The following is a 17,533-nucleotide window of genomic DNA, read 5'->3' on the forward strand; positions in this document are numbered from 1 at the left end:
TGTTCATTGAAAGTCCTCAGATCGTCGGTTGGGGAAGCCGGCTCGGGACGGTGCATGTCCTGGGGTGAGTCTTGTGGGGACAAGTCGTCATCCGAGAATTCCTCAGAGGAAGGAACTATGTCTGGCTCCGACTCCGAAACCGAATGGTCACGGGATGGAGGTCTTTCTGGGTGATCCCTGGGCCTAGGCTGGCGAGGTGGAGCAGTCACCGTCACTGTAGGCATAGTATTGGAGGGCCCCGGCTCCGGATCTGACCGTCTCGGTCTGGGAGGTCTTGGTACCGGTGTTTCGGCGACCTGGGGGCAAGTTGCTTGAGCATGACGCTTGGCCTTGAATCTTTTGAAGGCAACCTCCTTAGAAACTGCCACGTAGTAGTTACCAGACTCGGAGTCGTAGAAAAAATCTTCTTCGACCCTCTCCTCCTCTGAGGGAATCTCCAACGGCTGGACTGGCATTGGAGTAGGAGAACGATGTCGAGCTGGGGAGCGATGTCGGTCCGGTGAACGATCGCGACCTTGGGTCCCCACAGGGACGGTAGAGAGGTCCTCCAAACTCGGGTCCGGTAAAGGAACGTCATCCCAGTCCGGTGATCGCCTCTTTTTGGCCGGTTTCGACGCCCGATGGTCGGGCGATCGGTGCCTCTTCGAAGTTGAGGACTTATCACGGTGCTTGGAACCTTTCTTCAGAGAAGAGGAGTCCTGCACCTTGGATGACTTGGGCTTGCGTACCTCAGGAGTCTTGGGCTTCTTCCTCGGCGGCAATGGTGAGTCCGGAGGAAAGAAAGGGTTGACCTGAAGGTCAGTGATGGAGGTCACTCCGGAAGTGGTGCCGGTGAATGAGCCATCGCCCCTTGCAGGAGTGGAGGGAACAGATCTTGAGGTCGAAGCCCTCAGTTCAGCCGGCGCCATGTTGGAATCAGTCCTCGGCCTCATGTCCTTGGACTTCGATTCCTTGTTGGCCCTCTTAGATGTCTTGGGCGGCTTCGAGCCCGAAGTTGCCGGAGGGTCCGACGATTTAGACTTCGAAGATGAAGTCGGATCGACTGGCGGCATCTTGGTTTGCTCCATCAAACCAGAGTCCTCGGTCCCTGACGGTTTGCGAGGGCGCTTGGAGGACTTGTCGGTGGCTCTGGACCGGTCTGGGTCACGGGCCACATGGGAAGCTGAACCTTAAACAGCCGGAGGCGCCGAGGAAGCACTCGCTGGGCTGTCCCGAGCCACAGGAGCCGCCCCAGAAGCGGAGGCCGACGGAGCCGAGGCCGGTCGTGAATCGTCCCCCCGAACCTTGCCCTGGGCGACAGCTGAGGTAAGCCTGGACTCACGATTTTTCCTCGCTTGTGAAGTCATGGAACGGCAGAGAGGGCATGACTTCACATCATGATCCTTTCCAAGACACAGCAGGCAGGATGAGTGTGGGTCTTGTACTGGGACCTTGCCCCCGCAAACGTCGCACTTCTTGAACGGAGGCGACATCAGGAACCGAAGCGAACAGATCTGAAGGGAAGAGCAAAGCGTAATCCAAAAACAGTCCGTAGGTCAAGCGAAGGAGAAGTCAGCAAAGTCGGAAAACAGTCCAAATTGAAGCCAGAGATCCAAAACGAGAGAGATAGAGAGCGAAGTTCCAATAGCACCAACGCGGCGGAAAAAAGGAACTGGGGAAAGAGCGGGAAGGCAGGGGCCTTATAACGGGTGGGCGGAGTTACCGCCAAAAAGTTGCCTTTAAGTTGCAAAGTGTACTTTGCCCAGAGATTCTAGAAGCTCTGAGCAGCACTGCGCAGGCGCAGTAAAACCCATTTGTATGATTCGCAGAGACCACGAAGAAGAATTGCAGCTAAAAGAAAAGCTACAAAGGTACTTGTTAAGTTCATTTCATGTGAGTCTGTTAGACTTGCATGCTTGCAGGTCTTACAGAATGTAAAGGTGTTTGTGTAGTTAAAAAAAAATTTCACAATGTGTCTCAGAAATGAGTTCATAGTGAATTATCAGAGTATCTGAGACATTTTTTACATTAAGGTACAACCTCTCCCCAGAAAATTTTATGATAGAGCAATCAAGAGTTCCACTGGCCAGTCTCTACCACCCAGTTATCTCAAAAACCATACCAGATGCATAGAATGGAAATACCAAAATATGTGCAACACTAAAGTACACAAAACATTTTAGTTTAGAAAAAAATGACGGAGGACAACGTTTAGGACTCTTGGAATTGGGATGGGGAAAATGGTGCAGTTGTCATGGGAGAGATAGGGAGAACGATTAAATCATAATGAACTGTTTGAAGGAAAAAGATATATTTCTGTCTCTTTCATTACTGTGCAAAACTCTAGGAAAGTGTCACATAGCAGATTCATGATAGCTGAAAAAACTAGTGCTTCATAAGACACAAGTAATTATGGGATCCGTTATGGTGATGGTCATGTGCTTCAAAAGGTCATTAAGCAAATTAATGGCAGATAGATCTAAGGATTTAAGAACTGTCTAGCTAAGATTAATGGAGAAAGATAATTGCTTCACGTCCTTTCTTGTAGGATTCCTGTAAGCATCTGGCTAGTGACTGTGGAAAATCAGGGTACTCAACTAGTTGTAATATTTAATTTGAAGACATGTGACTTTGAATATTGCTTCCAAACTACATGTAACTGGTTCTGTGGCTCTGAAAGTAACCTGAATATTCAAAAATGCCTTCAAGTGATTTAAATTAATTCTATGGTCAAGCCATTACCTCAGTGAGAAATCCTCACTTGGAAGTGAGGACTCAGGTCAGTCTCAGGGGAGGGCAACGGCAAACTCTGAACAAATCTCGCCAGCAAAAACCCATGATAATCCCATGATAAATCTTGCCAAGAAAACTCCATTGTCTTAGGGTCACCATAAGTCAGAAATGACTTCAAGGCACACAAAACACATGCACACACCAAAAGGATTCCATTGTTATAGCCGAAAAGTAGCAGTTCAAGTATCTCAACTATAACGTAATTAATGCTGGCTTTCAGTATAGGGATTTTCTCGACAAAGTACCATGAAAGCGGTGTATTAACCCCCAGTTTTGACAATGCAAGGTATATACTGTTGTTATTATGTGCCTTCACACTGACTTCAACTTACAAGAACTGCGTCACAGGGTTTTCTTGGCAAGATTTACTCAGAAGTAAATCTGAGATTTACCACTGTCTTTCCCTTAGGCTGAAAGGATGCAACTTGTTCAAGATAACCAAGTGGATTTCCATGGTTGAGCAGAAACTTGAACCCTGGTCTCACAAAGTCTTAGTCCAACATCTAAACCACTATATTATGCTGACTGTTAAACACTGTGCACCATTAGCTGGCACATAATCGACACCTTACCTCAACTCCCTGAAATAATCTGTCAGATATATCACAAAGAATAACAACATTTTAAGAAAACTGTTAGGAAAATATTCATACTGAACTTTGAAAAACAGGGTAGGACTTTAAAATGGAAGCAAACTATAATAAATATGTTTAAAAAGTAAAGCCCCTTTTCCAGGTTTGAGTGCATTGCTCATATCTGTATACTAACTTAATTGATACACAATATGTTTTTCTACAACAATCACTGTTTTTTGTTGTTCTGCCAAGTAATCTACACTTCGGTTACCAGTTTTCATCTACAAAATCAAATTACAGTCACAAAATGCAGGCACTGCTTGCAGAATGAATTACCACCACATCTGAAGATACTCTTTTATGAAATATATTTTAGTCAGCTACTTACTTCAGATCCTGCAGAAGATCTTTTGCATTAAGCATAGTTATTAAAGAGGTGGTAGCTGCTGGAATAATTATTATGGGTGTTCGAGAACCTGTAGAGAGAGAATTAAAAAAACATTTTAAAAAACTAGCAGATACAATTAAAACAAAATATATTTATCATCATTATTCTTTTCCCTGGTGCCCCCTTCCTCCCTTTGACAGACAGACAGACAGACACAAACACACACACACCCCTATGAAAGATCTAAAACTAATTGTAACTCCATACTTATGATACACTACTTCTGGTTATAAAAGAGACAATTAAGTTAGGAACAACTCACCTTTTTTCTGGTTCGGAGGTGGTCTTGCTTGGGAGACTGAGAGAGAAAACCAAAATAACTGGTTTAGCAAATGAATTTGTTTGTCTATGAAATTGCTTAACTCTTTCTAGAATAAATTCACACAATAAACAAATCTAGAGTAATAATATCAATTTAGTTCCAACTTTCATACTGGCTAAGAAACAAATGATAAAGCAGGAAGCCACCAGAAAACAAACAAAAACCTAGCTGGCCTTGCGCATTGTTATCCTCCAAATTTCAAAGAGATAATGCTGTTGTTTTTGATCTTGTTTTATTATTGTAAGCACTACAAGAAGATCAAGGATACAAAGCACTTACATAGCCAGTGCATTCACCAGACATAGAAATTAATATAGCAAGAGCAATAGCATTTGCATTTCTATGCCACTTGATAGTGAACTCAGTACTCTCTAAACTGTTTACAATCTGTAAGCCAATTACACCCAACAAACTGAGTACTCTTTTTATGACCTATGAAAGGATGGAAGGCTGAGCCAACCTTGTTGGCTGCAGTAGCAGCATTTAACCACTGCACCGCCAGAAAGCCCACTGCCCTATGAATTAAGGGCTCCAATTTACCCAGGAGTAGTTACATTGAAATACAATGAAACTGTTAGCACAGATTAGTTGCAGCCCTCAGACAGAAGGCCCATAGGTAATGTGTGGCTTTGCCTCCTCACATTCTTCTTGCCTAGGAATCTAGAAATCATCTTATTAATCAACTGTGCTCACATGGGTCTGTAAGAAGTTTTCTCCCACTTATCTTTGCAAGCAACACTGCTTTCTACAATATCCAGTTAGCTTTCGATTACAAATATTCCCCATCCCAATGAGGCCCCAGCCCACAAGAGGAGACCAGCACCAATAGTCACCAATGCAGTATGCCTTGAGATGAATATGATGCAAGAGTGAAAGCATGAAGCAACAGAAACAAATCATTCATCTATGTTTCAGGGCTGTGAGGACTTCTGGACCAAGAAAGCAACATCTTATGTTGCTCCAAGCTGCATGGAAACTATTCACTAATGCCAACATGTTTTAAGAAACTACGTAATTATGTAAGGTACTTATATTACTGAGTACTTTTAGGACTGCAGATGAAGTTGGTGTCAACTTCAAACCACACAATGTGACACTCTTCTGACAACAGTATCTATTATGACACAGTATCCTTTTTAAAAATTTAAACAGTGCCACCAGTGATCATGATTGTCAATGGAGTTTACACTATATTTATACAATAAATAATACTAAAAAATTAAACCACTTTCCTAGGTAAATTCTGAGAGAATGCTTTGTGGCACTTTGCTTATTTCTTTATACTCTGCAATATGGAAGGTCAGTCATGATATGGGCCAGCTTTTGTACTGATGAAAGCCTGTATAGGCCTTTCAGTTAATGTGTGTGAAATCGCATCTGGCAGTGTGACCCCATGTGTGACGATTTATCCAGATGTATTTCTGCTCTTGCTATTTCTACCCTTTTCGTATCATTGCCTGTCAGCTCCAAACACATTCTTATTCTCAACAGCCCTGGTGAGATAAATATGACAGGCAGTATGACCTTTCTAAGCACAGGCACACTGCCACAGAGATAACAGAACCAGTAAAGAATTCCAATACCATGCAACTCTAAATACATTAACATTCTATCTTCAAAGATCTTTTAGATAAATCTGATTTTATAACAAAAAACAACTATTTTACACTTGATAAAAATAGACTGGATAAAATTATTTAAGAACGGTCATTTAAAGAGTAGTTTTCCATTATCCTCCTAAAAAATCTTTTTAATAGATGCATCTAGAAAAGCTGAACAATATGTATAGTTCCCACTGGGAAGTCACAAGGAGCTATTACGATTAAGATGCCATTTGAGTTGATCTAACTCAAATAGACACCCACACCCACACACATTTTACTTTCATCAAATTTCTCTGTATTATATTGCTATTTAGTACCTATTAAACAGCATTATTCCTCCCTGATGTGGTCACCATTTAGCGTGGCCCACCAGCACTTTTATGGCATCTGTTATTACTATGATCAGTTCAAGAAGCAGTTGCTGTTATAACTCAGCACACGTTGAATACCTCTTGATGTCTGAGATATTGAACAACTCCTTTCTCTTGAACTCAAATACAGTGAACGGAAGCCCTATAAGCAAAGGTGAAGGACATGCCAAACACTAAAAATTTGGATCAACTGGATTGTCAAGTCTCTTCCCATGGAACACCAGGAGCTTCCAAATGTAACAAAGTGACTGTTGTACATTTTGGCAATGGTACTGAGATGGGTTAGATTCTTAGTCTCCTTTGCAAGAAATGTGATTCTACAGCTGTGTATTAATGCAATCATTGTATCAAGCTGCCATTCATTCAGTGAGCAGTATGCTGCATTCTTGTGATTTTATGTAAAGATTACAGTGGACCCTTGTTATACGCTGGAGTTTGGTTCCAGGATCCCCTGTGGATAATAAAATCCATGTATGCTCAAACCCCATTAAATATAATGACATAGCAAAATGGTGTTCCTTATAAAAAATGAAAAATCCTGCATCTTTCTCTCAACTGTCTATATGAGAACCAATTGATATTAAAGCCAGCATTGGCTATTTCCTCCTCTGATTTAATAATTTGTGTGCCTTGATCAAATTTAATTATATCACTGTATTTAATCCAATTATACTCACTATAGACCTCCCTTTTTAAAAAGGCTTCAGCAGGTGACGACCATAATGGAATCTTTGGGCACCATTTAACCCTATATTTCCCCCAAATCCACAGAAGAGTTTTTCTAATAAAATGATTATTAAATTCCTTATCTACTTTGATTTTATCATAAAATAAGTAGGCATGAAAACCAAATTTCAATCCATAACTTTCAGCCGTCGGGTTTCTATTATCTTCCAATTTAAACCAATCAGTTAACCATTCTAAAGCACATGCATAGAAGTACCATTTAAAATTGGGAAGGCTCAAACCGCCCTTTTCCGTCTTATCCTGCAAAGTTTTTAACTTTATCCTGGGCTTTTTATTCTGCCAGATAATTTTTTTTAAGCCTTTATTCCAATCTTTAAAAATCACATCCTTCACTATAATAGTGATATTTTGAAACAAAAAAATCAATTTGGGAAGCACTACCATCTTTATTGCAGCTATTCTACCTAACCACGAGAGCTGTAAATGTTGCCACCTATTCAGATCTGACTGGATTTCCTTCCATACTTTTATATAATTATTTTGAAATAGTTCAGTATTTTTTACTGTTAAGATTATTCCCAAATATTTCACCTGCTTTTTCTTTTGAAATCCTGTACTCTCCACAACTTCCTTAATATCCTTATCTGCAATATTCATAGTTAACATCATTGTCTTTGTCTGATTAATTCTGTAACCCGTTTGGTATTGCCTCAGCAATCCCCGAATTGGAAAAAATCGTTCAAGATGACTCGAAGACAGAAAGGATCTCTAAATTTTATAACTTAATCTTGAAATTTGAGCTAGAGGATGAAGTGGTGAAGGACTACATGATTAATTGGGCAAAGGATTTGAATTGTAATATTTTGTTAGAACAGTGGGGAAAAACATGGAGAAAAAGGATTAAATTTATAAGTAACATAGAAGTCAGGAAAATTGTTATAAATCACTTTTTAGGTGGTATTTGACGCCACACAAAATCTCCAAAATGTATAAAGGAACAAAAGGCATGTGTTAGAAATGTCATAGGGAATTGGGCACTTATATGCATAGTTGGTGGACGTGTGAAAAGGCAAATTTATTTTGGAAAGCGATACATGGGGAAATGAAAAAACTATTAAAATTTAATACACGCCCGGACCCTTTAATGTATCTTCTGAACATAGTGAGTAATGCTGACTTGGAAAAGACAAACGGTAAGGTGTTATTCCTGGCAATAGTTGCAGCTAGGATGGTGTATGCCAAATATTGGAAGTCTGAAGAGATTCCTTCTGTAGAGGAATGGAAGATAAAAATGCTCGACCTGTATGAAATGGAAAAATTAACCTCCCTTATGAAATATGATACACTAACGAATTTCCATAAGGAATGGAAGGTATGGATCTCCTATATGCAACAAGAAGATAACCCAAATAGATGTATTGTATTTATCGATTAATGTTCATTTTAGTGGGGGAGTTAGGTTTGTTAAATTCATATTTTTTTTATGAGTTTGGTTATATATATACGTAGGTGTATGTGTTTGCGTGTATAAGTATATATACACATAACGTAGCTTATCTAGGCTTTTTCTAGATAACATACTACAAAAGGGGGCTGGTATGTTTAGATATAGATATTAAAAGCTGATTCAAAGGTTGTAGGAGGCTTAAATTTGACAGCTTAATGAAGTTGGAGTTTTCTGTTTTCTGTTTTCAGATAAGTCCAGATACGTAGTAGTATATTGTTGAATCCTGTTGTAGTTTACATCTAATTTATGGAAACTAGAAGGGGTATGACAGTAAGGTGTTTATGAATAAAGAGTAAGTTTCCTAGGCTATTCGGATACAATATGATAATAGTATGTAAAATTATTAATTTTTCTTAACACGTAACAGTTATTACAGCGGAGGAAGTTAGGTAAGTTTCTGTTTAGTATTTAGTGTTTAGTGTACATAGGTATGTAGGTTATTTATGTTCTCGTGTGATGTATGTTTTGTTTTCTGTCTTTGTTTGTTGTATTGTACTAATTTTTAATTAATAAAATTAAAAAAAATCAAGGTTTTATATTTAAAATTTATACTTTTTTTGAACATTTTCAAACCGTGGATGCTTGAATCCATGCATTAAAAAAATCTGTGTTTAAGAAGGGCCGACTGTACTACTACTATACAGACTAGGGCCACAATACTTTCCACAAATCAAGCAAACAAAACTACAGTGCACCCGAAGCCTAGCAACACATTTTAACATACTGCTTTAAATAAATAAATAAATAAATAAATAAATAAATAAATAAATAAATAAAACCATTAACATATAAAGTGATTATTAAAACAGCTTATACCTGGCCTTGTTACAGGCTGTGTTGCTGGTGTTTGGGTCTTCCGTGCTGAAGCTCCCTCCTTTTAAAGAAACAAAGGAAAAAGCAAGCCTTTAATATAGCATGAATCACATTTACGTACATATAAATACAGACCTGTTACATGATAAAAGCACAGCAACAGTTATTAAATAGGTAATACATTCTTTAAACAGTTTTATTTGATTTTAAATACCAGAGGAATAATTCTGACTTCCAAACGTTTATTGACAGCAGCCAATTTGATACACATTTTTAGAAAGAAAGAAAGAAGTTACTTTGATGAATGGAAATAAGAATCTATACCAAGGCTTCTCCAACCTGATGTCATCCACTTACTATGTTGGGTGCGTATGTGTATGCATGTAAACAAATGCTTTCAACTACAACTTCTAAAAAGTCCCTGAAAGCACATGACTACATTAGAAAAAAATAAAGATTAATGTAAATTGGTCTATTATGTATAGAGTTACTAAAAGTGACAAAAACACACAATAAATATCAAGTGCATTAACATATAATAAGTGTCCACTATGAAATGAAAATCAACTAGTTAAATAGCAACAAGGGAGTCAAATGATAATAATATTAGAAATAATAGAAAATTTTAAACACAAAGTTGAGAGATAATAATTATAACAACCAAATCTTAAAGAAGAAGTTATGAAGACAGAATTTCTTTGGCACCATAAAAGACAGCCACTTCTTTTAAAATTACCAAAAGGTTATCTTTCTCATTGGTGTGCCTGTTTTGATTTGAAGATCTTAGCAGTATACCAATACATTTTGGCATACCTTAAGAAAACTATTTGAAACAGTAATGTATCTAGAATTCATTTTATATTACCATATTATTTACATTATTCATTGATTCACATTGCAACTGTATGCTTTAAAGCATTTTTAATGTTTTAGTGTGGACTGCTACCACCACTGTTATTTGGTATACACCTACCATTTAGAAGCAGCAAAAATGGCAAAGTCCAGCAATAACTTATTTGGGCTTTTTCACTGAAAATGGGCAACATCCACATTAAATGAATCTATTTATTCCTCCATGAGTTTGACTTTCAAAAGCAAACTGCTGGCTAGGTTTTTTTAATGTACAGTTGTCCTTTGACATTTGCAGCTTTGAAACTCATTGTTTCGATTGTTCACAAGTCAACGCCACTGCGTATGCACTCCTCCTCCTTATCCCTCTCGGGCTTTTCCCCTAGGGAGGGAAAAGGTCCAGGAGGGAGAAGCTGGGAAGGGTATGCGTGCCAATTATGCCCCTTTCCAGGATGGAGAGCTGCCTCTTTCCCCAAACAGCTCTCTGCCTTGGGGTTTGCGGAAAATAACCCACCCCCCTTATCCAGGACAGGGAAAGACAGTTCTCTTGCCTTGGGAAGGGGTTTGGGGAAAGTGAATGCGCCCTCCTTCCTGCTGTTCCAAGGCTTCAGGGAGCTCCAAATGTGTGCTCCCCTGGCCTTCCAGCGCCTCAGAGAGCTTGCTAGAGCTGTTTGAGGCTTTGGAAGGGAGATGGGGGCACACACGCATGCACTGCTCCCCCCCCCCGCTTTATTCGCAAATTTTGACTTTTGCATGGGGTCTTGTGCCCCTAACCTCTGTGAATGTCAAGGGTCAAAATCAGTACTATCTTGCAAAAGTCCACAAATGTTACTAAACCATAGAGGTGTGCACTGTTATCTGCCTGCAATACCTATATTTGGAGAAATATTTTGAAATTTGGAGGCCAAATGAAAAAAGCAACTATTTCATGGTGGAATCCTATACTGAAGATGCGCTAGCTTAGAGGCTATAGCATTGGACTGAAACCCTGGTATGCTGACAAAAACAGGATGAAGTAATGGATAGTGCAGAGAAAGAACATTCCAAATCCTATACTCCTTCAATCAATGGCAGTACTCCCAGTGATGTGTAACTCTACATTGGTCCCAGGCTTTGTATAAAGAGTCCAGTCTGCCTGTGATGATCATCCAACCTGAGTCAAAATGGAATTTAAAAATTGTACCAGATTTGAATACACACCAAAAAAATTGAAAATACGTTTCAATTTTTAAAAACAGAAACATTTAAGAAGTTTCTGATTTTTTAAAAATTAATGGAAACCTCCAGTTTCATAAAGCTGAACTTGGACAAAAGCTGTCTTAGGAAAGCCTGCATTCCTTGATAAACAAAGAACACAAGAAAATATATTTGGTGTTCACAGTACAGCACACTAGTTCCTGTAATTGTGTTATAGCTTGAAACATGGTGCCAGGAACTATAAAATAATCACAGATTATTGAATCCAACCAATGTTATTCTATATTGTATCAGAAATGTGTGTGTTTATTTGCCAGTAAATTCAGTTTGTGGGATTTTTTTAATTCAAGTGCACAGAATTGAAACCAAGCCTTCAATAAGTGATTCTACTTAACATTTCTCAACCGTTCCCTATAAACAGAAAAAATATCTATGCATGCAGACTAGGCAGACAAATGTTTTAAACATCCAATAACATAAGAACAACACCAGAGGGGTCTGTCTTTGTGTTCACGTTGTGGGCTTCCCATGCTCATCTAATCTGGAAAGCAGAATGCTACTAAGTCTTTGGTATGAATCACCCCAGCAATATTTATGCCATCTCTTCATAAGCTTAAAAAAAAAAACCCTTCTCATTTGGTTAAAAACAAAACAAAATGCAAAACAGTTAGTTATTACTGTAATGTAAAAATGCAGTATCCCTGCTTTCATTCACACGTTAAATTCCACTGGACAAATTGGTACTGCTGATGCCAATGGAAGTCTCTCTGCACAAGCCGCAAACAGCTTGCCAACCATGACAATAATCTTTTAACACACATGAGTCAAGCAGATTATTTTAAAATTAGTTATTGCGAAGTGAACCGTTTTGATGGAACCAGAATTAGTTGCCAATAAACACATATATGTTTGACACTAAATCAGTGTCTAACAGGAGTGGAAAAGTAAGCAAACATGCCATTTTCCCTAAGCAAAGATTACCCTTGCTCATTATCCCCTGTGAAAACCATGCAACCATCTATATCATTATGATTACATATATTTGAAAACATTGCAGCAGAATGTTCCCAAATGGGCAAAGCTATGACAAGTGAGTGGGAAGCTTACATAGCATAAAAATTATCTCTGTTTAGTAAATATTGCTTGTAAAATGACCCTTAGATGCCTTTAAAGCAAACAAACAAGCAAGCACAAGAACCATCAAACCAAATCAAGAATCACCAGTTTTTTGCAGTATGAATTGGTAAGCAAATTAATTCACCATGACTATGTCATATAATTTGCTGCTTCACAATTTTTATTCACTTCACACAGCCTGTGTCGAAGTAGGAGCAGATGGCAAAATTCACTAAGGTGAACAAAAGTTGAACAGCAGTATTACTGAGCAGACTGCATTAAAAAACAATACACACAATATGTACTGTTACACAAAATCTAAATTACACCTTTTCCCCTAACAATTAAAATCTGGAAATGGGTCACTGGGCTAAATATAAAATTAGTCTTACCTAGTGTAGACTCAATATATCAAGTCTGGTTGTGACTAACAAGTCTTACCCATTCCAGTGGTTTATTCTAAATAGCATGACCACTGTGAAACAACCCCCCCCCCCTGAAAGGTACATAGTAGGCCAACTCCATTTGTCTTGCTTATGAAGACTAGAAATCAGTTATCTCCTCTCATAAATTCAATAACATGCAACAATAATCACATATTGTGAATAAAAATGGTTTGGTTTGGTTATCCAATAGGCAAAACACAACCTCCTTTTCTTTCATAGTGGTATTCTTAGATTTAAACTGGTTCATAGCAAACTATGAACTCCATATACTGTATGCTGCCAGTCATAAAACCCTTTGCACAGCTGCAGTGTTAGGTGTCATAAATCACTACAACTGCAAAATGTATATCTACAGAAAGGCTTTTTTCCCCACAACTACCCATTTGGGTTAATGGTCAAACTGGACATCACATAACATGCTTCATTAGCAAGGAGAAATGAGTAAGCCACACTGAAATAAAGCTAAGGTCATCTCACTAACACCAGCAGCATGAGACAACCCTTTCTAAAAGAGACACGAGTCTGTCTTTGGAATAAAATTAGTTTGTGAATGTAATCAATTACAGTGGGCCCTTGTTATCCACTGGGATTTGGTTTCAGGATCCCCCATGGATCACAACATCCGTGGATGCTCAAGTCCCATTAAATACAATGGCAGAACAAAATGGTGTCCCCTATATAAAATTGCAAAATCAAGGTTTCCTATTTGGAATTCATACTTTATTTGAATATTTTCAAGCCATGGATGCTTCAATCCGTGGATAAAAAATTCAGTGGATAAAGAGGGCTGACTGTATAATATTAAGTATCCAATAAATGCAACTCTAAATTCAACTCACAAAATTCTAATAGTTAATCTGGCGACTTCCATTCATCATGTCTTCATAGCATTTTGGCTGGACTACCAAGACAAGTTCTTTTTGAACAAGCTTCCCTAAAGATAAATTGTTGTGTGCATATTGTAGCACTGCATTAAATGCACTGGGTATGTAGAAAATTCTGGGTTCAAGTTTAGAGATATACAATCTTAAATAGCTTGAGTCCAACACAGCCACTGCCATTCTATGCCATAAATCTAAATTACACATGAGAAAGGTGGGCTATGCATAAAATATTTTTTTAAATTTTTTTTTAAAGATCTGACAACATCCAAGGGCACCCATAACTGCATGTAGACTAACAAAGAAGTAAGGGATTTGGGGGATACTGCAATGTTGTCTTAGGGCCAAAACACACTGCAGAAATAATCCAGTTTGAGACCACTTTAACTGCCAAAGCCTTTTCTGTAGATATACCTTTTGCAGTTGTAGTGATTTGTGACACCTGCCCCCAACAGTCTGGGTACTCATTTTAGCGACCTCGGAAGGATGCAAGCCTGAGTCGAGCTTGGGCCCTTTCGCTGGTCTTGAACTCGCAACCTTGTGGTTTGAGTGAATGGCTGCAGTACAGGCATTTAACCACTGCGCCACCAGATTAATTTGTTTTTAAGAATGCATTGGCACGTGGTTGCACACAATTGTGGGCAATGTATAGCTACCTCTAAGGATCACATTTAAATTTGTTTAGTTATCTCTACCTCCATATTCTCAGTCTTCCACTTTGAGTATTTATAAGAGAATATCCACCAAGCAGGATTTATAGGGAGGATTTTTTTTTTTAATGCCAATGATCTTATCCCTTGTTTCAAACTGCTCTTTTCCCCATACACACAAAAAGGGGTGGGGCCATGTTGTGGGTGGCAGTTCCTCAATTCTCATTCCACCCACCCACAAGGCTCTCAGAATGTAGAAATCAATCAATCAGTTTGGAAAGCCAACAAGCAAAAGTGGTCAGGGTGGACTTCTAGTTTTGCTGTCTTTGGCCTGTTACAGACAGCCAAAATAAAGCTGCTTCGAGTCACAGTGGAGGTATGGTGTTTCAATGATGCAAGAGTCCAGAAGCCACACCAAAGCCACGCTCCAGTCCTTAGGGCTGGAGTGTGGCTTTGGTGCGATTTCTGGACTCTTAGGACGCATGCATCATTGAAACACCATATCTCCACTGTGACTCGAAGCAGCTTTATTTTGGCTGTCTGTAACAGGCCTTAGTTTTATGCCATTTTTTGGGTTATGTATGATCCTTATAGGGTCCAGAAGATAGACAATAAGCTCTCGTGCTTTCTGCAAATTGCCCGTCTCTAGTATATAGCCTCATGTTGCTATATACTGTTCATGTTGCAACAGTCCTTCGGACACCTTCTGTTGTTTTAAAGAATTCACTTTTTCCTTCTTGTTTTATACCTGTATTTTATAATGGAATATAGTTGATAACAAACATCATTCTAAATAATAGGATGTTTTAAACAAAAACAGTTTTAAATCAATAACTTATTTCCACAGGGCCATTCTGATCACGATGGGAAGTGTTTTTACTACTATGCTTCTACTATTACCATTCCTTTTTTTTTAAATGAGGAAGCCTTGGCTTTTTACTTTGTAACTATTCTGCTGCACTGTGAAACATAACATAAATGAACACTTTAAATTCCTCAAAAGCTCCATATGCTATCTCCCCACTGTCTTACAATAACTGTGTAATATCAATCTGTATGATTCCTAAACACTGTAGATGGAGGGCTGAGGAACAGTAGTTCTCTAAAGTGATCCAACTTCAAGGCTGATGCCCGATCTGAGCCAAGGACTTCATATTCTTTGCCACTATTTTCCATAAGCTTCAAATAAGTTATATTCAATGTAGCAAATGTTCTTACAAGCAGGTTGCAAAGATCTATAATTTCAAGGAGAACTGGATACTAAAAGCTGCTGGCTTTAATTCTCCCCTGCCAATGATATACATGACTGAGTAAAATAGAGGTTATTCAGCCTCAGTGAAGACATGAGCTAAACATCTGAGATATAGGAAGAACTCACAAAGCTTCACTCTCTGCAAGTACACATATCAGAATTACATTCACTTGGGGTGTGTAGAAATAGCAGCAGATTATTTCCAAAAAGTACATATCTACCATAGTGCACTGCACACATTAACATGCACTGCTGTTCTGGACAGCATGTTGTTCCTTAACATCTGTTTTGAAAAACTGGTTGCTAAATCTCTTTACACCATAAAAAATTGCATAAGGTAGTGGAGGGAGGGGGGGAAGGATGGCAGCAACAGTGTGGCAACATCTCCCTTAGATCTTAAACCACAGAACTGTAGTGTGTATGTGTGTGTACCCGCTTGTACATAGATATGGGGGAAGGAATAGCAGCAGTGGAAAATGTGACCTGATGGTTTGCATGTACACTGCGTGGGCAGCGTTTCCAGCAAAATTGCTACACTTAGCTCTAAAAGGTTCTGATCAGTTCTGCCCAAGTGCAGAGTAACCCATGCGTGTTGGATCATTGAGACTACAAAGAAAAACCAACAGTTATTACATCTCTGCTGAAGCAGAGCAAAACCACTGCACAAATCTCCCCCAAAACATACAGTAATTCTGAAAACTAAAGCCTCTTGTCACATTTCTCTGTAAAAGCATGCTGTCAGTATAGCTCATCTGACAAATAACATCACCAACTTATTTTGAGAAAGATGAAAGCTATGTGAGGAGGGAGAATTCAGCCAACTTCTCATTCTACGTTTCTTTGACAGTGAGTTTGTTTTAAGTACACTCAACATGAACAATGTATGCAGTTTTACAGACATGGATGTCTTCGAGTTTCTTGGGAGAAGACCTCTCACATTGCCCAGACGGGGCCAGTAAGACTCAAAGGTCAGTGGGACTACTCTTGGCAATTTTTATCATAGTCGATCAATCATATAAAAGAAATTATTCCCACCCCCACAAAAAACCTCCACATTGCTACACCAGCTAGGCCACTGATTCTCAAACTCTGATTCTACAGATATTTTGAAATTCAGCTCCCAGAATTCATGACTGTTAGCCAAACTGGCTAGGGCTTCTGTGAACTAAAGTCTAAAACTCCTGGAGGAGCAAAATGTGCGAACCACTGACCTAGATGGATCTTATCACTGAAGACCTTGTTTTCACAAGCAGAACCACAAGCATTATTTTTGCAAGTAGAACCACCAGATCAAACTTGTCTTCATAGATGTTAGGAGGAAAATTAGAAAATGAACTTTTAGGCTGGTTTATTTGAGAGGAATGTCTCCAAGTCAGTATCAGTTAGGAGGAAGAAGAGATCAAATAAAAGTAATATAGGCCTCAGCACTACACATGCACATATATTTCATTTTATTGAAGATCTTCATAAGACTAAAGCTGGCAGAGATTATAGCTAAGAAAGGGATCTCATCCTCATTGAGAATGGATTTTATGCTGCTTTAATTTATTTAAAACATTTTTATGTCATACAGTAATATTCTCTAACAATAAAATGTTAAAATATAGCAAATCTATTATCAAGAAAACAGTAAAAACCAACAGCAAAATGTCACCACCAGTAGCAAATAAAACTGTAAAATAAGATGCACAGTAAAAAAAAAATCACCACCCTTATTTCTTACTTGAAGCCCTGAATGTCCCCTGCTCTGTATCTGTCAATCTGTATCTAACTACAGTTCCTTTAAGTTTATGGTGGTGGTCACTTGCACTTCCAAGATTGTGAAAACAAAAGCTGGGTGTTATCAATATACTGGTGACTTATCAAACCAAATCTCTGGATGATCTTCACTTCAATATTAAGGGAGGACTTAGCAAAAACCAGCAGCAACTCTGGAATTGGCTGTCCAATCAGAAATTAAAGCACTACTAAGTAGTATAAAAAAACTGCAGAGAAATCCAAGAGAATGTACAGGGGTCACACTCCCCCATCATTCTGGCAAAG

The 17,533-nt window shown here is 38.7% G+C and overlaps 1 protein-coding gene across 1 annotated transcript in view; it reads right to left on the reverse strand.

The window, feature by feature from the left end:
* CDC73 (cell division cycle 73) overlaps positions 1–17,533 on the reverse strand; it is a 140,295-nt gene that overhangs the window by 20,760 nt on the left and 102,002 nt on the right. The window contains exons 11-13 of the mRNA XM_089515797.1: positions 9,103–9,160; positions 4,058–4,093; positions 3,736–3,823 (exon numbers count right to left, since the gene is read on the reverse strand). Of these exons, the coding sequence (XP_089371923.1) occupies positions 3,736–3,823; positions 4,058–4,093; positions 9,103–9,160 (182 nt within the window). The remainder of the gene's footprint in view (positions 1–3,735; positions 3,824–4,057; positions 4,094–9,102; positions 9,161–17,533) is intronic.

Source organism: Sceloporus occidentalis, unplaced genomic scaffold, assembly GCF_023333645.1.
Source record: "Sceloporus occidentalis isolate IW3139 unplaced genomic scaffold, rSceOcc1.0.p SCAF_3, whole genome shotgun sequence".
NCBI lineage: Eukaryota > Metazoa > Chordata > Lepidosauria > Squamata > Phrynosomatidae > Sceloporus > Sceloporus occidentalis.